The sequence below is a fragment of the Salvelinus alpinus genome, chromosome 20 (assembly GCF_045679555.1).
Source record: "Salvelinus alpinus chromosome 20, SLU_Salpinus.1, whole genome shotgun sequence".
NCBI classification, from domain to species: Eukaryota; Metazoa; Chordata; class Actinopteri; order Salmoniformes; family Salmonidae; genus Salvelinus; species Salvelinus alpinus.
In genome coordinates, this window is record NC_092105.1 from 29196455 (window position 1) to 29222849 (window position 26395).

General features: G+C 42.6%; 1 protein-coding gene across 2 annotated transcripts in view; it reads right to left on the bottom strand.

The window, feature by feature from the left end:
* Positions 1 to 1181: 1181 nt before the first annotated feature.
* The window catches only part of LOC139546622 (receptor tyrosine-protein kinase erbB-4-like), a 518533-nt gene continuing 493319 nt past the window's right edge, over positions 1182 to 26395 (bottom strand). For both annotated transcript variants that reach the window (XM_071355216.1, XM_071355215.1), the window contains exons 21-29: positions 19926 to 20081; positions 18749 to 18824; positions 18463 to 18609; positions 17682 to 17779; positions 17306 to 17476; positions 8602 to 8848; positions 8304 to 8438; positions 7592 to 7680; positions 1182 to 7329 (exon numbers count right to left, since the gene is read on the bottom strand). In XM_071355216.1, coding sequence (XP_071211317.1) covers positions 6652 to 7329; positions 7592 to 7680; positions 8304 to 8438; positions 8602 to 8848; positions 17306 to 17476; positions 17682 to 17779; positions 18463 to 18609; positions 18749 to 18824; positions 19926 to 20081 — 1797 coding nt within the window. In that variant the 3' untranslated portion in view covers positions 1182 to 6651. The remainder of the gene's footprint in view (positions 7330 to 7591; positions 7681 to 8303; positions 8439 to 8601; positions 8849 to 17305; positions 17477 to 17681; positions 17780 to 18462; positions 18610 to 18748; positions 18825 to 19925; positions 20082 to 26395) is intronic.

Consider the following 26395-nt stretch of genomic DNA (forward strand, 5'->3'; position numbering starts at 1 on the left):
CTAGCATCATGTGGCTGCCCAAGAAGAGCAAAGGCTATATGTGTTTGTTAAATTTTGTCTGTGGGTACAGTATGTACGCATTATCCAAGGCCCATAGTGCTTCCTCAGACCACAGATAGGAATTAAATACATTTTGATTATGAATACCGGTTAAATTGATACGAAATGATGGTGAGAGAGAGAGCGAGCGAGAGATACAGTAGAGGCAGGATAGAGAAGTATTCATCAGTATTGCAACAGAGCCTCATTCTCTCCAATGGGTGGGTGGTTTCTGTACAAAATCAAAACATGTCTATAGGGGGAGGAGAGGATGGAGAGGCGACTGAAATATACACCCAAAATAAGGAAAAAGCACCTCTACCCTGTGAGCAAGAGGTTTTTAACCACAAAGTCCACCAAGTTGTTCTAAATACAGTTACGAGGGAAACAGCGGGGACTACAAAAACTGCAAGCTTTTTAAAATCAGAATTCACTGGTTAAATTACATATATATATATACAGAAATAAAAACCAAGAAGAAAACTGATCACACACAATAATATTCAACAAAAAGCAGTAATATGACAGAATTAAAAGAGAAACCAAAAACATCATGGCAGCCCAAAAAGTATTGTTTCCCTCTATTTACAAATGCACCTGGCCAGTACTTCCACTATCTATAAAAATACTATTCACATTTTCTCGGTTGAAGAGCGGTATTAAAATGATCAAGAACAACCATTCAGTATAATGCCTGTGTGTCATAAAAAGAAATTCCCTCCCATATATTAGTTACCAGCAAATCAACATGTATTGTAAACTGTGCTTACTCTACAACTACTGTCTTTTCCCTTCGTTTTAAAGGAAGGAATACGCAATAGTACCACTGTAAAATGAGCTGTGTTACAAAAGTACAGTGTTTTTGTGTGTTATAGTATATGATGAATTGTATGAATATTGTGTTAGTTAACTGTTATGTATCAATAAGTGAAGTTCTGAGATGCACTGAGTGCAGCCTCTCATACAGTATTTAGTTGTACATGTAGGGATTTAAATCCTATCTATGTGCAAAGGAATACTTCAGCCCATGGGGAAACAGGCAAGGCTTATTGGAACAAACTGTACATATTAATACCATAATAATTACAAAAATGTACTTTAGAAATTAATTTCGTACTGTAAGAAATGACAGGAATACCGTCCATCGTGTACTTTAGGTATTTACTCCAAGTTGTAGATCCAGGGGAGGATCCAGTTGGGAGTAACATTGAAATACAACAGTGTGAAAGAGGCCTTCACCGAAATGTCTGTGCCCTTTCTCATAGCAACAGAGTCAAAGAAACAACAATCTATTGCCACTATGAACCCCCCATTGAGATACACTAAGAAACATCATCATTAACACAATTTACAATACTCTTAAAGATGTCATGGTTACATCTGTTTTGATTATTATACCCCAAAATTGTAAATACAGTAGTAGCTGAATCAAATAAATGTGACAGTTTCAACATTGCTGATTAAAATGAGTGTGCACAATCAGTGTTGAGATGAAACAGAGGGAAAATTTGTGCTCCTTTTGTACATAAAGGATTTTGCTAAAACAACCCGAAGACATAATTCGTTAAAGTGTTATGATTCTACGACTCTCACTTCTGAAACTCCTCGCCGGTCGCTTCTTCAAAATCATTTTGGTCGTTGTTCAAGTTGCTCCTCATTAACTGCTTTATGGTAGTCCGTTTTTAAATACACACCACTCAACTTCAACAGTGTTTGCTACATACATTTCTTTAGTCATCTTTTTGAGATAAAGTAAAACTCCAGTCTCTTCCTCTGCTTCCAGCACTGCATCCAAACGCTGCTTCTCAGACAACCTATGGTAACACTGATGTATTGATCTCCTAACATTTGTGGAATGCTAATATCTCTGCCTTTTACCCTGCTTAGGATGGGAAACTATTGCCCTGTCCACCAGTATTTATCTCCGCCATGTTGGTTGGAGATGTTGGGTGATATGATTTCCCCACAGAACAGAACAGCAGAACAGAGCAGCTTTAGAGGACAAGGAGAGCTATCAGCACACTGCTAGCTAAAAGACCCTTGTGATGGGTTTCAAATAAGGGTTTACCTTAAGGGATTGTTTCTCATTAGCTTCGGTATTTAATACACAGGGCACTAGTGTTGTATTCTCCTGTAGACTGGCTTTAATTGACCAGTAAGATCCATCATGACTCCTCTTAACATCACTCTCACAGGCTGTTATTGCCCCAACACCAATATCCCCATGTTCATAGTCTGGGATAAAACGTGCCCAGATAAACTCCCCAGATAAAGCAGAGATTCCACTCTACTGTTATACACTTATTTTACACAAGGACAATATATACAGATATAGTAAATGTTAGCTCTCAAACGAATCATCTTAAATCAGAGGAAAAATTCAATTTTAACCTCCAAAATGAGAAGGAACAAACAAACAAACAAACAGTACCTTGGTATCTGACACAGCCACAGTGTTTATGTCCATGTAACACATTAACGTCCTGTCAGAGAGCTAGGTCTACAGGACCGGTTGAGTCAGTAGACACTAGTGATCACACACACAGTGTTTACCTCAGGTAGAGTTGCCGAAGAGAAGCCTTAGCCATCTAAACAGGCCTAATATCCTCACATGGTTCTTCCACTGTAGCTTAGTTCACAAGGACTATAAGCTCTGTAGTGATTCTACCACTGTAAGTTTGTAGACAGAGACTCTGTAGTGATTCTACCACTGTAGGTTTGTAGACAGAGACTCTGTAGTGATTCTACCACTGTAGGTTTGTAGACAGAGACTCTGTAGTGATTCTACCACTGTAGGTTTGTAGACAGAGACTCTGTAGTGATTCTACCACTGTTGGTTTGTAGACAGGGACTTTGTAGTGATTCTACCACTGTAGGTTTGTAGACAGGGACTTTGTAGTGATTCTACCACTGTTGGTTTGTAGACAGGGACTTTGTAGTGATTCTACCACTGTAGGTTTGTAGACAGGGACTTTGTAGTGATTCTACCACTGTAGGTTTGTAGACAGAGACTCTGTAGTGATTCTCCCACTGTAGGTTTGTAGACAGAGACTCTGTAGTGATTCTACCACTGTAGGTTTGTAGACAGAGACTCTGTAGTGCGTTGTGATCAGCTATCTAAACAGACCTTATATCCTCCTGTGGTTATTCCAATGGAGCTTTGTCCACTAGGACTATAAACTCTTTAGCGATGCTACCTAAGTAGCTTTGTCTACAAGGACCACTTTCATGATTCTACCATTGTAGCTTTGCCTGCTAGCTAGCCTATCACTAAGCTCTGAAGTGCTTCAGATGGATCTTAATTGGCAAGTCATTATTTTTCATAAAGGAGGAGAACTGGAATTAAACACATCATCCAGGAAACATCTGTGTTTGGCTAAACTAAACAAAAAACAACACAATGCCTCTCCAAAAACTCCCGGACATTTCATTCTATTTTCATTGGGGTGGAGAGCCTTCTAGTTCTCCTGTCAGTGCTTCTAGACGGTTACTACTAGCCTTGTTCTCTTCTTCCACCACTACCATCGTTTACTTCTGCTAGTCTTCATTTAAGTGCTGCATCTCTGGATCGTACAAACTGAAGCCACAATGAGAAAAATAACAGTGAAATAGGGTAGGCTGCCTGCCTTTTCTATAGCTGCGATGCAATAGATAAAACATAATTAAAATAAACGTATTGAGAACCGGATGTTCTTCTGGCTGGGGAAACAATGAAGAGAGAGGTTTGGCTGTGCCAAAATGGTTAATAAGTCCTATCAAATTAACAAAACTCAAAAAGGCCCAAATCTAAATATGTATTTTGTGTTGACAGTATTCCCCCTCTACTAGCAGCGAAAACAAGAATGATCTGGCAGTATTCTGAGACACATGGACCTGGCCTTCCATAGATATGTTGTCTGTCTACCTGTACTGTCATTATTGTCAAACATGAATAGAAAAGTGTTCAATGTCCTTGATCTGCTGTAGCTCCTGCATTTTCTTAATGAAAATGTCATTGTGGAGGAAGGAAATCTCTCCAAATGTTTTGGCACAGTTTCATTTTCCATCTTGATTGCAAATTGTTGGAGAGGGATGCCCCTGTACTGTACGTAGAAGGGGGGAGAGACATTTGGGGGTGGAGCAAAGGTTTTCATTTTAGGGGCCAGTATGATGTTTTTTTAGTTAGCAATACTATTCTTCATGGCATGACATAATATAATTACAGTATTTCAACTGTCCAAATCTGATGCCATCCATCCCCAATTTCCCCCCAAAATGAATATATTATTCCACAGAACATATCCACCAATGATGAGTCCGCTTGGCGTGTACTAGGTTTATTTCCTGTGTATTTCCATGCTTTGTTCACTCCTCACTGGCCATGGCCGACCCAAGACCAGATCAGGTTCTCAGGCTTCTCCTCTCCAGTTTGACCAGAACTCTCAATGACTCTCCTCCATGGTTGTGTCCACCACATCAGGGCTTAGTTATCCTCCTTTATGCCCAAAACCAGACCCAAGACCAGACCAAGTTTTTAGGCCTCTCTTATCCCAGCCTGGTGTCTGCCGCCCGCCACCTATCCAGGCCCCAGAATTCTCCAGTCCTCCACACACGTGGACAAAACATTTTGCAATGTCCAGGTAGTCCCTCCCTGTTTCAGTCCGTTGTCTTCCATTTGGTGCCTAATGAACATGACCCTGGCATCTATTTCTCTTTCTCCTCCAACTGTCTATCTATCCAGTCCAGTTCAAAATTCAGTCCCCATTACCTCATCAGTCCTGTCTCCTGAGGTCTTTGTAACCAGCTCTGATAGGGGAACGAACAGACAGACTCTGCCAGGGTTTATCAGTTAAAAAATATTGCAACACACAGCAGTTTCCGATCTATATTCTATGACAGCATCGATCCAGGTCCGGATTTGTCTGCCTCAGAAGTCATGTGGGTTAGAAGTTATAACAGCATGGCTGGGTGGTTGAGATCCTCTCCTTACTGATAAGCCTATTTCCTCTTAAATCCTGGGCTGTGGCACTTTCTGCCTGATGTATTTCAGTGTGTTCAACGTAGGCCATTCCAGCTTTACATACAGTATAACACTGCCATTTACTTGCTGTGACTTTGTCTTCTCATGCCGCTGCACTACCTTGGCTGGTGCTATCTCCACTGCTTTAGAACCCAAGGTCAACCGAGCTCCTGGTTCAAAACGGAATGCACACGACGCTAACGCTATCTCTGTGTGTGTTTGTGCGTGTGTGTGTGTATGTGTTTGTGCGTGTGTGTATGTGTTTGTGTGTGTGTGTGTGACTATATCACACATGTACAGGGTTATTGATGTGTCAAGGTTGGGAGCACATCTTCCTTCTTTGCGAGATGCAAATGAACATGTTATAGAGAATATGAGCTGTGCTGTACAATCCATGTTTGAATTGCATTACGTATTCAGAGGGGTTTAAACCATGTCAACCAGCCAGTCAGTCCAGTCAGCCAGCCAGCCAGTCAAGTCCAGTCAGCGGACATGAATTCATCCTCCACATTATGAGACAGATGAATGGCGTGGCTGGGGCTTGGCAGACAGTGATGGAACAGCAGTGTATACACAGATGTATACATTTCCTCTTATATGAACCTGCTGTCCTGGACACCAACAGCTCTCATGACATTACTGTACGTGTTGTTGGTGGATTGCTACAAATTAACCCAGTTGGAAAATGTGGTGCTCCAAGTGTAGTGTTGTGTATCAACTGGGAATTACTGTATGGTTCTTACTAATAAAATAGTGTAGGTAAGATAATGAGCAAACAATAGATCCTTGTTCTTGGCTACAATAGTTCTGGGGGACGGTGTTATTGTCTGTCAGTAGTCATTACATGTCACTGTTCCTTTAGCGTTCTGCTGTTGTTGTTGTTTTTGTTGTTGCTGTTGTTGTTGTTGTTATAGTTGTTGTTGATGTTGTTGGTGAAGCTGGAGTCTAAAGGAGTATAAAGTCGGAGTCAGGAAGAGGACAAAGTCACATGAGAGAGAGGTCCACCGTTTCCCAGGAGTCGGTGGCGCCTGTTTGTGTGATCAACACTGAAGAGGCGGAGCTGAGGGAGAGTAGTGAGTGTGGTAGAGGAGGAGTTAAGGTTGGCTAAGAGGGGCTGAGTGGAAGGGGAGGCTAGCAATGTGCACATTAGTCCTGGGTTCAGCAGTATGTATATTACTGTAATATTACTGTAATGTTACTGTAATCCAGTATAAAGGAGATAGATACAGACAGAGAGGTGCTCATTAGTCCTGGGTTCATGGGTGGTAGGAGGCTCTCAGCATTTTGTATATTACAATAATATTACTGTGATATTTCTGTGTAATGTTACTGTAATCAGACAGACAGACATAGATGTGTCAGTCCAGTGCTGGTGAAGGGAACCAAGGTTGATACATTGATACGTAAATACTGCGTGACTGAGTGTGAGAGGGACTGTCCACTCCTCCTCCTTCCCGTCTTCACTTCTCTCTCCTCCTCGCTCTCACACTCAGTCCTCTCTCCTCCTCCCATCCTCCCACGATCTTGCCCTTCTTCCTCCGTCCATCCCCCTCACTCCTCCTCCTCGCCTTGTCTTCCTCCTCTTCTCACCCAGTCCTCCTCACTACTCCACGTTACACCACAGTGTTCCTCTGTCTGTAGGGCGGGGGCGGTAGCACGGTCCCGGGTTTCAGGGCGAACTCCGTCAGGTACTCCTGGTTCTCAGCCACGGCGGGCCGGATACGTCCGTTCTGCCTGTAGAAGAAGCGCGTGCTGCAGTCCTGCAGGTACTCGGGGTTGTGCAGGGTGGCCTTGGGAGGGAGGCTATGCTGCCAGTACTCTGGATTGTCAAACGTCTTGTTCTTGTCTTGTCTGGTCTTCTTGTCCACCATGATGGTGCCTGTGAGACCGGGGTGGAGGGTGTACCCGGGGTGGGAAGGGTGACCTGGGTGCAGGATGTGCCCTGGGTGGGGGCCGGCTGCGCCGAGCCCCGGAGGTGCAGCGTATCCCGGTTGTGCGGAGACAGTGTGGGCGTTGGCTGCCTGGACGCTGTGGGAGGGGTTCCCTGCCTGGGTGGTGCCTGATTGGCCAGCAGTGACGCCAGTAGCGCCTGGTTGGCTGGTAAGGGTGGCAAGGATAGGGTTGTGTCCCCCAGGGACTCCGTTCTTTTTCAGGGTATAATCGGTGTAGTCTCCCTCTCCTGGCCCTGGTCCTCCGGGGTTGTGGAAGGTGTTGAGGTAGAGGGGCTCGTTGACATATTCGTCATCCACTCTGGGGCCGGAGCCGGCCTGCTGGGGACCTATGGGGGCCACCTGTCAAGTTAAAGTTTAGTTAAAGTGCATTCAAATAGCTAGATAGTAATAACATGGACTATCTTAAAACACTTCTATGTGTTTGGGTAGTAGATATCATAAAACAACGACTTAGAATCCTAAGGAATAACATGAGGTCACTACACTCAACACATCAAAGTAGAAAAAAGGGGGGCAATGTCGACAACAGTAGAAAACTGTATACAAATTTAGGTGCATATAGTCCATAAGTAATAGTCCAAATAGTCCTAAAAAAGTCCACCTGGTAGGGGTTACAGGTGTCCAGGGTCAGGGTGTCTCCGTTCCTCCGGCGCGTCACGAACGGATTCTCCTCCACAGGGTTGAGATAGTCTGTTAGAGAGGGGGAAAGAATGAGAGACAGAGGGGAAGGAGAGAGAGAAAGAAAGAAAGAGAGAGAGAGAGAGGTTAGAGGCTTTGAGGATGAACAGAAGGTTTGGTATATTTTGATCTCTCTGATCTCTTCACTAGTCTGCCCTCAGCTTCTGACATGCCTCTATGTGTGCGAATGTGTGTGTGTATGATAGTGTGTGTGTGCATGTACATGTGTGAGTGTGTACGTGTGTGTGATGTGTTGTGCTCTAGGCCTTCGTCTTTACAGCTCTCTGGATCAAAGGGTGAGGAAGAGGAGGAGATGATGAAACCTGGTTCTGACATCACTAGCTACACTACAGAACAGTACACCCCCCTGGTAACAGATGAGGCTCATTTCAAAGGATCAGAAGAGGAGTCTTTCACCTATTTTTGCATTTCTGAACTTTTATCTTCTATCTAACTGGAACAGTTAATGCAAAGTTTTTGAACCAGAAGTTCAAAAATACAACAAAAACCAAAGTCTGTTGCTATGGATAAAAGCTTTTTCAAAGCAGACAAGACATCATAAACAGTTAAGAAGTGCTTCCTGTTGTACATGACATTACCTGAGGAAAACACTGAATAGTGAAGACATGTTGTACCTGAGGAGGCCTTCTCCCTCATGGCGGTCAGGTATCCATCCTGGTCTGTGTCTCCTCTAGCTCCTCTCTCCCCCAGCATGATGGTGGGGTCTGCACTGTAGCGCTGTCCACTGCTGTCCTCCCCTGGACCTGAGGCTAAATAATAATAATGCAATTCATTTCTATAGCGCTTTTCATTACAGAGGAATCTCAATGCAACGATCTGCGTAGGCAAAATAACACAAACAAACAAGACAAAATATAGACAAAATATATGAAGAATCAAGGAAGTTAAAATAACTGCTAAAAGAGGTGTCACCTGGAGCTCCGCCTTGTCCTGGAGGTCCCGTGGGCCGGGGTGAGGCCTGCTTCCTCAGGGTGCCGTTACAGCGCTGGTCCTCGAAGCGTTTGTCCTCTTGGCCGCTGCCGCCTTGCCCCCCTGCAGACTGGTCCCCTGGGGGCCTGCACCCTGGGACTACAGACAGGGACAGCACCCGTGGGATGGTCCCCATGGTACCCAACCTGTCTTCCATGCCGAAACTAGGGTCTTGGTACAAAAACTGGTTCTGTAGAGAGAGACACAAGAAGAGAGAGAGAGAGGAGACAGAAGAGAGAGGTTTTCATATACAGTATACACTGCTGTGGTATAGGTAACGCCTGGTACACAAACTGGTTCTGTAGAGAGCGACACAGGGGGACAAATAGGTTTAATACATACTCCTGTGTGTTGGTACTTGGTTTAAGGAAGTGTTCAAGAGTATTGGTTCAAGGGAGAAGAGAGTCCCCTCTGTGAACTTTCTCGTCCCTCCTCTTCCCTCCTCCCCCATTCTCTCTCCTACCCCCTCTCCCTGCAATCTCCCCCTGTCCTCACCCCTCCTGTGGGTGAGTGGTCTCTACCCTCCTTCATCACCCTCCTTCCCCACCTGATCTCTCAGTCTCAGCGGTGGTCTGCATGTGTGTAGTCAGCACTCACTGAGGAAAACAGAATCTCTCTCACGCTGTGTACCCTCCACCCTATAGCTACTTTCTCCCAAACACTTCTCCTCTCTGAACTCCTCTCTTCCCCCTTACAGAAAAATCATATATTGGAATATATTTCAATAAAATAGACATATATTTCAATATATTGGGAAAATGTATTTATCAAATATATAAATAAATAAATGATATGTAGATATACTTGTAAAATATATGTGTAAAATATATACCCACAACTCACAAGTCACAACCTTCTCTACCCCAAAGATAATGTTGAGTCTCTATTGACCTTTGGTACATTAGCATTAGGTTCCCAAAGTGCTGTTTTGCATGCAAAAGTTGGATCATATTTGAGTTGTAGTTGATGTATAGCCTACCTGCCACTTATGAAGCATAGTAAAAATAAATTAGGTGATTAGTTCAAAAAGACACTTGAACATAGAACATATCTGTAAATATATTTAAAATATATTTTCCTGAGCTGTCAATCACAATTTGAAATGTTCCCAAGCCACAGCCAGGCCTCCAACTGACAGAGCAGCCCTTACAATTTTGAGTTTTCTTCAGAAGAAGGAAAAGAGCAGCTGTCATCACCTAAAAGCTTTCTTGTGGATAACGGCATTTTATTTGATTATACATTCATAACATCGATTTAAAATATGTTTTTAACCTGGTGGGTGACAGAGGAAGATAATTTATTCAACTGCAAGCAAGAGATTTAATCAAGATTGCTAACATAGCTAGCTAGCTTTTTTTTAGCTTGCCACCAATGTGCAGTGTGACTGACCAAGGTAAAAATTGTTTTGAAAATTAAAGTTGAGTAGAGTTCAGTAAAGTTAATGTCATGCATATATTAGATATACAATACTTTAATTGCCAAAGCTATTGTTAAATGTTCTTGGCTAGCCAAGCAATGTGTTGCTTGCTTGCTAACTTAGCAAGCTTTAGTGACCCGGGTGTCTCTGATAGAATTGGCTAGCTCGAATTGGGAGCCTCAGCTGCCTATGGACAGACTCCTGCCAATGTAAGTAGTATTTTGTATCACTTAGCTAGCTAGTCCTCAATGAAGTTAAAATGTGTTCATGAACATTAAACCATATATTTATTCTTCATCTTGTGTGGAATTGTTTCACTGACTTTCTGTCTCTGCATTATCTATCTACAGGTGAGTTTGCAATGGACACTGGAGGTGAAAGAATCTGCATTGTAAGTATCAATTTGATGTTCATGAACATTAACCCCTAATTCTTCATCTTGTGTGGAATGTTTTCACTGACTCTGTTTCTGCATTATCTACAGGTTAACTGTCAACTTGTGAGTCTGAAAATGGACACTGCAGGTGAAGGAAGCTGCATTGTAAGTATAACTTTGATATTCCAAGGGATTATTTCAAAATACATATGTTGCACATACATTGTAGGTAATTTGTACATTATATTTTGTGTTTCAGATGCAACCTTCCATGCCACAATTCAACAACGGATCAAGTTATTTGAGCAAAAAAATCTGATTATTGAAAGCACTCTTTTAGTTGTCAGTCATGAGTCATTCATTCAAACTTTTCATAGTATACCACAGCATGCTATTATGATTTTGTGCTGAACTTTGTCATTTTATGCATTGCATTTTAATAAGGTCAAAAGCAACATTTTCCATTCATTAAAATACATGTCAACATATATCAACATTTTATGAAATATATTTTGTAATATATTTTACTAGCTACCACAGCATGCTGTCAAATTTGACCAAATGTGGCTATTTGATCAAGAAGTAGAGTGATGGAGTGCTGCATCAGATGACCTGGCATCCACAATCACCCGACCTCAACCCAATTGAGATGTTTTGACATGAGTTGAACCACAGAGTGAAGGAAAAGCAGCCAACAAGTGCTCAGCATATGTGGGAACTCCTTCTAGACTGTTGGAAAACCATTCCAGGTAAAGCTGGTTGAGATAATGCCAAGAGTGTGCAAAGCTGTCATCAAAGCTGTCATCAAGAATCTGAAATATATTTGTTTAAAGCTTTTTTGGTTACTACATGATTACATATGTGCTATTTCATAGTTTTGATGTATTCACTATTATTCTACAATGTAGAAAATAGTAAAAATAAAGAAAAACCCTAGAATGAGTAGGTGTGTCCAAACTTTTGACTGGTACTGTAAATATATTTTTTACATATATATATATATGTGGAAAAAGTAAAGGGGGTCTGAATACTTTCAGAATGCACTGTATATATGTATGTTTACGTTTTATATGTACATATATATACAGTGGGGAGAACAAGTATTTGATACACTGCCGATTTTGCAGGTTTTCCTACTTACAAAGCATGTAGAGGTCTGTCATTTTTATCATAGGTACACTTCAACTGTGAGAGACGGAATCTAAAACAAAAATCCAGAAAATCACATTGTATGATTTTTAAGTAATTAATTTGCATTTTATTGCATGACATAAGTATTTGATCACCTACCAACCAGTAAGAATTCCGGCTCTCACAGACCTGTTAGTTTTTCTTTAAGAAGCCCTCCTGTTCTCCACTCATTACCTGTATTAACTGCACCTGTTTGAACTCGTTACCTGTATAAAAGACACCTGTCCACACACTCAATCAAACAGACTCCAACCTCTCCACAATGGCCAAGACCAGAGAGCTGTGTAAGGACATCAGGGATAAATTGTAGACCTGTACAAGGCTGGGATGGGCTACAGGACAATAGCCAAGCAGCTTGGAGAGAAGGCAACAACTGTTGGCACAATTATTAGAAAATGGAAGAAGTTCAAGATGACGGTCAATCACCCTCGGTCTGGGGCTCCATGCAAGATCTCACCTCGTGGGGCATCAATGATCATGAGGAAGGTGAGTTATCAGCCCAGAACTACACGGCAGGACCTGGTCAATGACCTGAAGAGAGCTGGGACCACAGTCTCAAAGAAAACCATTAGTAACACACTACGCCGTCATGGATTAAAATCCTGCAGCACACGCAAGGTCCCCCTGCTCAAGCCAGCGCATGTCCAGGCCCGTCTGAAGTTTGCCAATGACCATCTGGATGATCCAGAGGAGGAATGGGAGAAGGTCATGTGGTCTGATGAGACAAAAATAGAGCTTTTTGGTCTAAACTCCACTCGCCGTGTTTGGAGGAAGAAGAAGGATGAGTACAACCCCAAGAACACCATTCCAACCGTGAAGCATGGAGGTGGAAACATCATTCTTTGGGGATGCTTTTCTGCAAAGGGGACAGGACGACTGCACCGTATTGAGGGGAGGATGGATGGGGCCATGTATCGCGAGATCTTGACCAACAACCTCCTTCCCTCAGTAAGAGCATTGAAGATGGGTCGTGGCTGGGTCTTCCAGCATGACAACGACCCGAAACACACAGCCAGGGCAACTAAGGAGTGGCTCCGTAAGAAGCATCTCAAGGTCCTGGAGTGGCCTAGCCAGTCTCCAGACCTGAACCCAATAGAAAATCTTTGGAGGGAGCCGAAAGTCCGTATTGCCCAGCGACAGCCCCGAAACCTGAAGGATCTGGAGAAGGTCTGTATGGAGGAGTGGGCCAAAATCCCTGCTGCAGTGTGTGCAAACCTGGTCAAGAACTACAGGAAACGTATGATCTCTGTAATTGCAAACTAAGGTTTCTGTACCAAATATTCAGTTCTGCTTTTCTGATGTATCAAATACTTATGTCATGCAATAAAATGCAAATTAATTACTTAAAAATCATACAATGTGATTTTCTGGATTTTTGTTTTAGATTCCTTCTCTCACAGTTGAAGTGTACCTATGATAAAAATTACAGACCTCTACATGCTTTGTAAGTAGGAAAACCTGCAAAATCGGCAGTGTATCAAATACTTGTTCTCCCCACTGTATATATATATATTTATATATGTACATATAAAACGTAAACATACATATATACAGTGCATTCTGAAAGTATTCAGACCCCTTTACTTTTTCCACATTTTGTTACATTTCCCTTATTCTAAAATGGATGAAATATTTTTTTCCTCTTCATCAATCTACACACAATATCCCATAATGACAAAGCAAAAACAGGTTTTTAGAAATGTTAACAAATGTCTTAAAAATTCTAAACTGAAATATGACATTTACGTAAGTATTCAGACCCTTTACTCAGTACTTTGTTGAAGCACCTTTGGCAGCGATTACAGCCTCAAGTCTTCTTGGGTTACAAGCTTGGCACACCTGTATTTGTGGAGTTTCTCCCATTCTTCTCTGCAGATCCTCTCAAGCTCTGTCAGGTTGGATGGGGAGTGTCGCTGCACAGCTATTTTCAGGTCTCTCCAGAGATGTTCGATGGGGTTCAAGTCTGGACTCTGGCTGGTTCACTCAAGGACATTCAGAGACTTGTCCCGAAACTACTCCTGCATTGTCTTGGCTGTGTGCTTAGGGTCATTGTCCTGTTGGAAGGTGAACCTTCGCCCCAGTCTGAGGTCATGAGCACTCTGGAGCATGTTTTCATCAAGGATCTCTCTGTACTTTGCTCTGTTCATCTTTCCCTCAATCCTGGCTAGTCTCCGAGTCCCTGCAGCTGAAAAACATCCCCACAGCATGATGCTGCCACCACCATGCTTCATCGTAGGGATGGTGCCTGGTTTCCTCCAGATGTGACACTGGCATTCAGGCCAAAGAATTCAACCTTGGTTTCATCAGAACAGATACTCTTGTTTCTCATGGTCTGAGTCTGGTATGTGCCTTTTGGCAAACTCCAAGCAGGCTGTCATGTGCCTTTTACTGAGGAGTGGCTTCCATCTGGCCACTTTACCATAAAAGCCTGATTGGTGGAGTGCATGCAGAGATGGTTGTCCTTCCTTGTCCTATGGTTCTCCCATCTCCACATAGGAACTCTGGAACTCTGTCAGAGTGGCCATGACGTTCTTGGTCACCTCGCTGACCAAAACCCTTCTCCCCCGATTGATCAGTTTGGCTGGGCGGCCAGCTCTAGGATGGAGGCCACTGTGTTCTTGGGGACCTTCAATGGGGCAGACATTTTTTAGTACCCTTCCCCAGATCTGAGCCTCGACACAATCATGTCTCGGCGCTCTACAGAGAATTCCTTCGACCTCATGGCTTGGTTTTTGCTCTGACTTTCACTGTCAACTGTGGGACCTTATGTGTGCCTTTCCAAATCATGTCCAATCAATTGAATTTACCACGGGTGGACTCCAATGAAGTTGTAGAAACATCTCAAGGATCATCATTGGAAACAGGATGCACCTGAGCTTAATTTGCGAGTCTCATAGCAAAGGTCTGAATACTTTTTTTTTGTTTTAATTGCAAAAATGTTTTTGTTTTGTCATTATAAGGTATTGTGTGTAGTTTGATGAGGAACATTTTAGAATAAGGCTGTAACGTAACAAAATGTGGAAAAAGGGAAGGGGTCTGAATCTTTCCAAATGCACTGTATATGGATATCTGTAATTTACATATAAGTTAATACATGTACATATTATTTTTCTGTAAGGCTCCTCCTCCTCTCTTCCTTCTCCCATCATCTCCTCTAATTTTCCTTTCTTCCTTCTCTCTTCCTCCTCTCACGAGAACAGACTCCAGACCTCACGCTGTGTACCCTTCACCCTATAACTACTCCTTCTCTGACAACTCCTCACATCACCTCACCTCCTCCTTCCTCATCTTTTCCTCCGCATCCCCCATATCAACACACTAAATACTGTAGCTCTTGGTTTTAAGTAGCTCTAGAGCATACAGTGGCACGAAAAATTATGTGAACCCTTTGGAAATACCTGGATTTCTGCATAAATTGGTCATAACATTTGATCTGATCTTCATCTAGGTCACAACAATAGACAAACAGTCTACTTAAACTAACAACACAAACAATTATATGTTTTCATGTCTTTATTGAACACACTGTGTAAACATTCACAGTGCAGGGTGGAAATAGTATGTGAACCCTTGGATTTAATAACTGGTTGACCCTCCCTTGGCAGCAATAACCTTAACCAAATGTGTTCTGTAGTTGCGGATCAGACCTGCACAACGGTCAGGAGGAATTTTGGACCATTCCTCTTTACAAAATTGTTACAGTTCAGCAATATTCTTGGGATGTCTGGTGTGAACTGCTCTCTTGAGATCATACCACAGCATCTCCATCGGGTTACATTTACATTACATTTAAGTCATTTAGCAGATGCTCTTATCCAGAGCGACTTACAAATTGGTGCATTCACCTTATGATATCCGGGTTGAGGTCAGAACTGGGCCACTCCAGATGGCGTATTTTCTTCTGTTGTGGATTTACTTCTGTGTTTTGGGTCGTTGTCCTGTTGCATCATCCAACTTCTGTTGAGCTTCAATTGGCGGACAGATAGCCTAACATTCTCCTGCAAAATGTCTTGATAAACTTGGAAATGAATTTTTCTGTCAATGATAGCAAGCAGCAAAGCAGCCCCAAACCATGATGCTCCCTCCATCATACTTTACAGTTGGGATGAGGTTTTGATGTTGTGTTGTTGTGTTCCTTCCAAACAACTCAACTGTACTTTCATTAGTTTTGCTGTGGAACATGGAACAACATCTACAGTAGGTGCACTTTTGAAAACTTCAGACGTGCAGCAATGTTTTTTTGGACAGCAGTGGCTTCTTCCGCAGTGTTCTCCCATGAACACCATTCTTGTTTAGTGTTTTACGTATCGTAAACTCGTCAACAGAGATGTTAGCATGTTCCAGAGATTTTTTGTAAGTCTTTAGCTGACACTCTAGGATTCTTCTTAATCTCATTGAGCATTCTGCGCTGTGCTCTTGCAGTCATCTTTGCAGGACGTCCACTCCTAGGGATAGGAGCAACAATGCTGAACTTTCTCCATTTATAGACAATTGGTCTTACCGTGGACTGATGAACATCAGGGCTTTTAGAGATACTTTTGTAACCCTTTCCAGCTTTATACAAGTCTACAATTTTTTATCTTAGGTCTTCTGAGATCTCTATTGTTCGAGGCATGGTTCACATCAGGCAATACTTCTTGTGAATAGCCAATTTACATTTTGTGAGTTTTTTTATAGGGCATGGCAGCTCTAACCAACATCTCCAATCTCGTCTCATCGATTAGACTCCAGGTTAGCTGACTCCTGACTCCAATTAGCTTTTGGAGAAGTTATTAACCTAGGGGTTCACATACTTTTCCCAACCTACACTGTGAATGTTTAAATGATGTATTCAATATAGACAAGACAAATACAATAATTTGTGTGTTAATAGTTTAAGCTCACTATTTATGTCTATTGTTGAGATGTAGATGAAGATCAGATCAAATTTGATGACCAATTTATGCAGAAATCCAGGTAATTCCAAAGGGTTCACATACTTTTTCTTGCCATATCTGCCTATGTATGTACTGTATGTTGTGATAATTGAATCTGCAGTTACAACCTGAGAAGTGAATTTCAGTGCAACAGATGAGTGAAACCCACATGGGAAATCAACCAGTCAAACACAATATACTGAGACAGACATAAATTAGAAGAAATGCTTTTAAGATATCATTTAATGGAGTTTATCATGAAGGGGATCCGGGCTAAATTATGGAGTTCTGTGAAAAGTTCAAATAATTTCAAACTGTGTAGCTCAGCGTGCCCTTTGTCTACGGTTGAATAAGACTGGTATTTAAATATCAGAGAGCACTTTGTAGCCAGGCTTCTAGGGAAAGAAGAGATTAGGGAAAAAACTAGCATGTTGAATAGAGTAGGATAGAATAGAAAATAATAGAATAGAATGGAATACAATAAGATAGAATATAATAAATTGTAATAAAATGAAAAATAATAGAATGCCCTCTGAGAGGGGCATTCTGTGTACAGGGATTCAACCTGTTAGAGTTGATGTGTGGGTAGGCCAGCAGAGATAAGAGAAGAGAGGAGGAGACAGAAGGAGAAGAGAGGAGAGGAGAGGAAAAGAAAGGAGAGGAGAAAAGAAGAGGAGAGAAGAAGAGGGGAGAGGAGAGAAGTGGGGAGAGGAGAGAAGAAGAGGGGAGAGGAGAGTAGAGCCTTACCCTGTTGGAGTCAACACGTGTCCTGGGTGTGTACGCCAGCGGTGGGATATTAAAGACCTGAGGAACCAGGTACTCCTCAGCATCCATCAGATCCTCCAGCTCCTCCTCATCCAGCAGGCTCTGGAAGAACTTACTGTCGTTGGGGCTGGGCAGCTTCATACGGTCATCACCCTGGAGGGGGAGGGAGAGAGAGAGAGAGAGACCAATTACTCCTCGTACACTTACAATGTAATTTATTTTGGTTTGCAAAACGTATATCAACAAGATGTGCCTTTGAATCCCAGATGACGACACATACTATCCTGGTCGTTCACTCTACTCCCCAGGATAAGGAGGGGTGTTCGAGGGGAAGGTAAGATACGGTAAGGTAACTCACCTGGATGACCAGATAACGCTGGGGGTCCCGGGCCATCCTACAGAACTCTGCAGCTAGCTCCTTGAACTTGGGCCTGCTGTCTGCATCTATCATCCAACCTGGAAAAGACACAGGGAGAGCTTTAGATGTAGAGCCATGGATAAGGGAAACTGAAGGAGGATGTCCCAGTGTGCTGGTTAAGCTGGGCTTCCGTATATACTGTAGGTTACAGATCTTGTCATACTTTTGTGTTAGATTTTAATTATGTGGTTGATTAAAAAAAGTTACATTTTCTGATTATCAAATGTCCTTTTCTCAAAACCTATCACCTGCACAGCCATGTTAGTGTGTTAGTCTGCCAGGTTCCACAGACACGCAACCAATACCGCACCAAAGCAATCACTTGTGTGTCCTCTGTGCTACTCTACCAGATTGAAAGAGTAAAGGAGAGGAAGAGAGAGACAGAGACATGGTGACCTCCCCTAATCCTTTCCTGGCAGTCTGGTTTAATGAGCAGGGGCATTGGGTACAGGATCATGGAGGAAGGTCAGTCAGTGACACCCTAGGCCCAATGTGTGAGGGAGGGGCCACAGCCAGAGGAGAGAGAGGGGCCAGAGAAGCGGCACAGCACAGCCAGGAAACACCAGGGTAGTGCTCTCTGCATGGACAGGGTGTGTGCTGGACATGGTCTGTGACCCTACCCTATACCGCTGGGGTCATAGCAGCGCGGTCATGTGGGAATGTGTGTGTGTGTGAGAGAGAGAGAAAGAGAGAGAGAAAGAAGTTATACAGGGTAGCTTACATTTGACCATGACCATGTATACATCTATGGTGCAGATGGGAGGTTGGGGAAGACGCTCTCCCTTCTCCAACAGGTCTGGGATGTCCCGGGTCGGGATGCCATCATAGGGCTTCCCCCCAAACGTCATCAATTCCCAAATGGTCACCCCTGAGAAGAGGTTTAAAGTTAAAGGTTTGCCAAAGATAATAGATACAAATCGTAAGATTTCACCAGAGCATTCACATTACCGTATAAAAAAGACAGCATTAAGACACATTGATTGATTGATGTGAGTGTCCAGTCTTACCGTAGCTCCAGACGTCACTCTGGTGGGTAAACTTCCTGTAGTGGATACACTCCAAGGCCATCCACTTGATTGGCATCTGTAGTTATGGAGACACATACAGTGGGGTCTGAAAGTATTGACACCCTTGATAAAGATGAGCAATAATGACTATATAAAATAAATAATTCAAATATATTGTGTGCTCACAAAAATTGGGAAATTATTTTATTTTATACTAATATAATTGCTCAGAGAAATGAATGTTGTTTAACAAGTAACATTTTTATTTTCTCAAAATTATTGACACCCCTAAACATTTTTACTTAAAGTAGTCAAAAGTGTAGTATTTGGTCGCATATTCATAGCACGCAATGACTACATCAAGCTTGTGACTACAAACTTGTTGGATGCATTTTCAGTTAGTTTTGATTGTGTTTCAGATTATTTTGTGCCCAATATAAATGAATGGTAAATATCCACTATAACTGCCTTGTTGACGTAATACTTACAGGATATTAGCAAATTGCACGCAAACAGTTTTAGTGAAGGTTAAGGAGATGCCAAATGGATCACGTAAATAAATATTTGGTTACTTTTAGTCCCTTTTCAGACTAATTTTGATCGGAACAGTTTGCTCTTCCTCGAAATGCATCGTTGGCATTGGTAAAACAGGAAGTGTCACAAGAGAAAAATACATCATTAAGAAATATGTATGGCCAGAATTGGACATCATGGGCTGATTACAGATGAAGGATCTTAATTTGAGACAGTTTGCAACAGCAGGAATATTCTCAACAATAAAATGAAGATGCTACACCTGTAAGTTCTGAACTAAAAACCATGCTCATTAGAGTCTCCATGAAATTTTTAGTCCAGAACTAGGCTTGACCTCCAGGAAACCAGACATGCTAGCCTCCCCTGTTATTGGTAATGGTGAGAGGTTAGCATGCTTTCGGGGTGTGATCTTTGACCCTCTCAAACGTTCTCAAAAAGCTATTTTCATGGAGTTCACATTTCTTGTGGCCACCACCCCCATCAAAGTTACTCATCCCTGCACTACGGTATAGAGAATACACACATCTAGAAGAATACAGGACAGGGAACAGACAGAGAGGAGAGAGGCTCACATTTCTGGAGCAGCAAAACAGTAGGCAGACATAGATTCTCTTTTTCTCTAAGTATTTCCGGCCATGCTTACCTTGCCCCCGTCAGCGTTGTACTCCTTCTCGTTGACGTCCAGCAACCGAGCCAGACCAAAGTCAGTGATCTTGATGTGGTTGGGGGACTTGACCAGCACGTTACGGGCAGCCAAGTCCCTGTGCACCAGTCTCCGCTCTTCCAGATACATCATACCCTGCAAAAAACACACCAACAAACACTGTTACTGAACAGTGAAGAAACATTGTCATCATCATTATCAGCAGCAGCAACATCATCCTCATCATCATCTTCATCATTACCACCATCATCTTCATGGCTGGTATCATCATCATGATCATCATCATCATGAATTACAACACCACATCTCTTTTTGTAGTGATGGGCATTCCGGCTCTTTTCAGTGAGCCGGCTCTTTTGGCTCCCAAACGGCTCTTAAAAAAATATATTTTTTGTATTTTCTCAAGTCAAACAGTTTGCGATAGTTTGACTATGATTGGTGTTAAAACAATTCTAATTAAATTATTAAATGAAATCATACTCTACCTTAACCACAATGTATTTCAAGATGCATTGGTTTGTTATGAAAAATAATGCTATTAAACATGTGCATTTAAAGTATAACTTTTTCATGTTTATAAATAAAGTGTATATAAATCTGACCATTCAAAACGAATACAATCTGAACAGCATAATAATAGAATATTGCACCATATCAAAGAAAAATAAATAACAATGTGCACAACTGCAGCATCTCACTTAAAACATTAAACTGGTCCCTCTTTTCTCTCTCTTCTTTATTGCCATGTTATAACCAGCAGCACACAGCAATGCTGACCATATTTTTTATTTTATGAGAGATTTGTCTTCAGAAATGCAAGCTGCCTCACTTTCGAGGGACTGATGTGGTTTCTTCTCTCAGTAATTATTTGTCCCGTTTTCGAGAAGACCCTCTCAGAGGGAACGGATGTGGCCACTATGCAGAGTGTCCCTGTCATGACTTTAGTAAGCCGTGGGTAGACAGAGTCCTTGTTCTTCCACCAGCTCAGAGGATCTGCAGATCTTTGGAGAAGGGACTCCTCCAAATAGGATCGGACCTCAATTATGGCATCTGCTGATGGATTCCTTCGTGCTGCATCCCCAGTTGCTCTCTCGTCAAACAGCATCCAAACAGCAGACGTTCGTGGCACTACTGCTGGTGCTTCACCTGATCCCTCTTCTTCCTGTTGCCCTGGTGCCTGAGCCAGCTGACTGCTGGGGCTGTCCCTCCCTGCTGCTGAGGTTATTCTTTGAAGAGCCTCATCAATCGCTCTGGCATCACTGAAGGCTAACTTCTTAAACCTGGGGTCAAGCGCAGAGGTTGCTGATAGCACGTGATTATATTCCATTCTGTGGAACTTTCTGTCCATTGATGAGCATAGGGCGTCCATCAACTCTGTCACATGTCCTGGTGTTACATTTGCTTCTCTCTGGTGGCTGGCTGTGATTTGCTGCAGACCCTTACACAGGAGTATCATTTTTGAGGCTGTCACATAGCTGAAAAGAGAGAACAGTAACTTATTAGTTCAGGTTCATGTTTTGTCTACTGATACTATATTCTCATCTACTGCTCATACAGTTGAAGTCGGAAGTTTACATACACTTAGGTTGGAGTCATTATAACTCGTTTTTCAACCACTCCACAAATTTCTGTGTAAACAAACTATAGTTTTGGCAAGTTGGTTAGGACATCTACTTTGTGCATGACACAAGTAATTTTTCCAACAATTGTTTACAGACAGATTATTTCACTTATAATTCACTGTATCACAATTCCAGTGGGTCAGAAGTTCACATACACTAAGTTGACTGTGCCTTTAAACAGCTGGGAAATTTCCAGACAATTATGTCATGGCTTTAGAAGCTTCTGATAGGCTAATTGACATCATTTCAGCCAATTGGAGGCGTACCTGTGGATGTATTTCAAGGCCTACCTTCAAACTCAGTGCCTCTTTGCTTGACATCATGGGAAAATCAAAAGAAATCAGCCAAGACCTCAAATTTTTTTTTAGACCTCCACAAGTCTGGTTCATCCTTGGGAGCAATTTCCAAATGCCTGAAGGTACCACGTTCATCTGTACAAACAATAGTACGCAAGTATAAACACCATGGGATCACGCAGCCGTCATACCGCCCAGGAAGGAGACGCGTTCTGTCTCCTAGAGATGAACGTACTTTGGTGCGAAAGTGCAAATCAATCCCAGAACAACAGCAAAGGACCTTGTGAAGATGCTGGAGTAAACAGGTACAAAAGTATCTATATCGACAGTAAAACAAGTCCTATATCGACATAACCTGAAAGGCCGCTCAGCAAGGAAAACCGTCATAAAAAAGACAGACTACGGTTTGCAACTGCACATGGGGACAAAGATGGTTCTTTTTGGAGAAATGTCCTCTGGTCTGATGAAACAAAAATAGAATTGTTTGGCCATAATGACCATCGTTATGTTTGGAGGAAAAAGGGGGAGGCTTGCAAGCCGAAGAACACCATCCCAACCGTGAAGCAATGGGGGTGGGCATCATCATGTCGTGGGGGTGCTTTGCTGCAGGAGGGACTGATCCGCTTCACAAAATAGATGGCATCATGAGGAGAGAAAATTATGTGGATATATTGAAGCAACATCTCTAGACATCAGTCAGGAAGTTAAAGCTTGGTCGCAAATGGGTCTTCCAAATGGACAATGACCCCAAGCATACTTCCAAGTTGTAGTAAAATGGCTTAAGGACAACAAAGTCAAGGTATTGAGGTTGCCATCACAAAGCCCTGACCTCAATCCCATAGAAAATGTGTGGGCAGAACTGAAAAAGTGTGTGCAAGCAAGGAGGCCTGTAAACCTGACTCAGTTACACAAGCACTGTCAGGAGGAATGGGCCAAAATTCACCCAACTTATTGTGGGAAGCTTGTGGAAGGCTACCCAAAACGTTTGACCCAAGTTAAATTTAAAGGCAATGCTACCAAATACTAATTGAGTGTATGTAAACTTCTGACCCACTTGGAATGTGATGAAAGAAATAAGTGCTGAAAGAAATAATTCTCAATACTATTATTCTGACATTTCACATTCTTAAAATAAAGTGGTGATCCTAAATAACCTAAGACAGGGAATATCTACTACGATTAAATGTCAGGAACTGTGAAAAACTGAGTTTAAATGTATTTGGCTAAGGTGTATGTAAACTTCCGACTTCAACTGTATATAATACTGGATTAAATAATGATGTAGTTACAACTGCATACTGTACCTCTCTCCACTGATCTCCACAGTGACCTGCTCAAAGGGTTCCAGGACTCTGCACACCTCCTCCACCACCTCCCATTCCTCTTGGATCAGAGCATCAACAGGTGCATTGACAATGGCCAAGGTAGAGACGATGGCATTCTTTGACTCAAGAAACCGCTTCAACATATAAAATGTTGAATTCCAACTTGTAGTGCAGTCTTGTTTAGGCCTCAGCTCAGGCATCCCCATCTGGCGTTGCGTAGACGTTTAGTTTTTCAGCACCTACTGTGCTCCTGTGGAAGTTCTCTGAGGTGTGCCTGTCAATGAACTCAAAGCAGTCCAGAAGACAGCTAGACATCGAAAAATCTTCAATGAAGTGACATGTAACCAACATGTAAGAAGTGATTACCCTTGATGTCCAGCAGTCAGTGGTAAGGCAAACTGCAGTAGCTTTTTGGACTCTTTCCCGCACTGAAGCCTGTATGCTCTCGTACAGTTGTGGAGTAAGTGATTTTGAAATGGTTTTCCTGCTTGGAATTGTGTACATTGGATTTAGTCTATTGCTATAATTTCTAAAAACCTTTGTCCTCCACGATTGAAAATGGCTGGAAATCGGTGGAAATCATTTTAGCCAATGCAATATCGATTTGGCCTTGTTTTGCTACAGACATAGACTTTGGCATAAACTGGTCCATAGAAGACTGCGTTGCTGTGGGTCGCGGAGTAGGCCTACTTGACTGAGTGGATACGTCTCCACGTGTGGAGGTGCTGGCTCCACCACTATCACTAGCAGGCCCGCTAGATTCTTGAAGCTCCGCTACAGCTAGCTTCATAGTTGGGTGCACAGTTGGCCTATGTGTGTAGAACCAGCTGTATATGATATTTTGTTTTGGCAGATTCTACACTGTGCTCTAACATTGTCTACATTATTAAAATGCATCCAAATGCTACTGTGCTTCCGACTCATTTTCTAGCTGTTGTTTTCACAGCTGTCTTTCCTCTCTCTCCTTGGCTGCTAAGTGTGTGACTGTGAGTGAGTTGGCTCGGCCCTCCCTCACGCATCTTTGGTTCATTGGTTGACACTGCGTGTCTGATTGACAGGAACAACAGGTGAGGCTGTTAGTCTGAGCAGACAGTCAGAACGAATGTGTGTGCGCTTGAGCATTTAGGCCTATATTATTTTATAAATGTTTTCGTTCTTTGAATTAGTTAATTCTATTCATTTAAATCTTTTGATTATTAATATCTTTTAATATTTTTATAAATAGATTCGGCTCTTCTGATATGCGAGCTGGCTCCCAACGTTCAACTACAAGAGCCGGCTCTTAGAGCCGACTCGTTCGCGAACGACCCATCACTAATCTTTTGGGCACAACACTTTATCACCAATATCATCAGCTATGAAAACCTTTAATCAACTATCATAATTGATTTGACTCTTCAGAAGGAGAATCCATGTCATAACAGTGTATTGGGGCTCGGCAAAGTGTCATATTTTTTAACTAATCAATGAAAAAATAACAACTTGAGTCACCACCCTTTAATGAATAGATAGTTTGCAGCGATAAGGCCCGACTGAGAGTCTTTCTTTCCCTGATAACGTTTCCTGGTGCAGAAGCACCTATCTGTGTGATAAAACTCCTGAAATTGATTTTGTGGAGGAGCGAACAATACGGGTAATTGACTAACGTGTGTATGGAGGAAGTGTGTAGCAGAGACCCTATACATGGCAACACTGCTACTGTTGTACAATAGAGCTTCTTCTATTTCCTTACGACACTTGAGGTCAAGAGTCCCCGCACCAAGCAACACCTTCTAATAAAGCTGTATGTGAGCTGCAGTGTTTAACCTAAAAAAGTATTGTAGACTGAAGTTCAAAGTAGAGAAGAACAAAAAAGCTACTCAAGAACTTGAGCAGCCCACACAAAGTGAGTGTCCTGCATCTGATGGCAGAGCAAAATGCACACACCATGCACCCACATATCAATGAAAGGCTATTCAATGCCAAAGTAACAGCAGTGTCTGAACAAATATCGCCTGCGCTATAGAACTATAGTCCCCATTGTATATCGCTACAAGATTGCCCCAGCCTCTGAAGAATAAGAAAAGCAAATTCACCTATTTAAGTTGGTCTCAGAGTAAGAGAAAGCACGTTGGGGCCAAGCAGTGAGCAAACAGAGAACAGGCCTTATTTGAAACCATAACAAATTGGATTTAGGTTGGAATGGGTAGACTGGGGGCTGAGGAGGAGGGGGGAGGAGTAGAAGGAGCGTGGAGGTGGTATAAGAGGTGAGATTCCAGTGGTAAGGCTGTCATCACACCGGCTCATTTGGGCGGGAGAAAGAAGAAAACACAACCTGCTGTCTCCCTCACGCCCCTCCCTTTTTCACCCTCTTTCACCCTCGTTCTCTTTCTTTCTACCGCTCTCCCACTCCCACGTTCTCTCTCGCTCTCCCTCTGTTTCTTTCTCTCACCATCCCTCTCTCTCTAAGCAGGGGAATGGGGGAGAGGGGTATTGAAGGGGAGGTGCAGACAGGTCTTCCATACCAAGCAGGCACAACAGGGAAAGAGGAATGAGAGCTGGGCGGAAATAGAGAAGGAGAGAGAGAGAAAGAACGAGAGAGAAAGAACGAGAGAGAAAACAAAACGAGAGAGAGAGGAGACAAGGAAGAGTAGTGGGTCAATTCTAGTGTTGATGTTCTCCGTTACATAGGCCACGTATAGGGGGATGTGTCTGCTATGATACAATGTTCGGGTTCAAACAGGCGTGATCACACACGTGCACACGCACACATGCACGTACATAGGTACGCACGCAAGCAAGTACGTATGCACGCACACACATGATAATCCCTGCTATATCCTAACCTTCTTTGAACCCAGTCATCCCAGCCATCTGAAAGAAAAGCATGCTGTCAGAGTATCTTTCCTCTGTTCCTCTGTGCTGTTGATCCACTACAGACCCTTCTCTGACTCTCCCTTTCCCTCTCTCCCTCTCTCTCCCATTCTCTCTCTTTAACACTGGTTGGCTTCAGTGTGATGAATAGCTCAGCAATACTTGTCCATTAAAAGTGAATTACCTGTGGATTTGGAAGGCTAAACACAGAGGTGGGAATGAAGAGGGAATGGATCTGTTCTGACACAGACAGACAACCATCCGAAATATGGACACTGCTTCGCTCTCTGTGTGTTCTTTGGAGGAGGAAAAGAGAAAGAGAGGATGGGAGGAAGAGGATGGGAGGAAGAGAG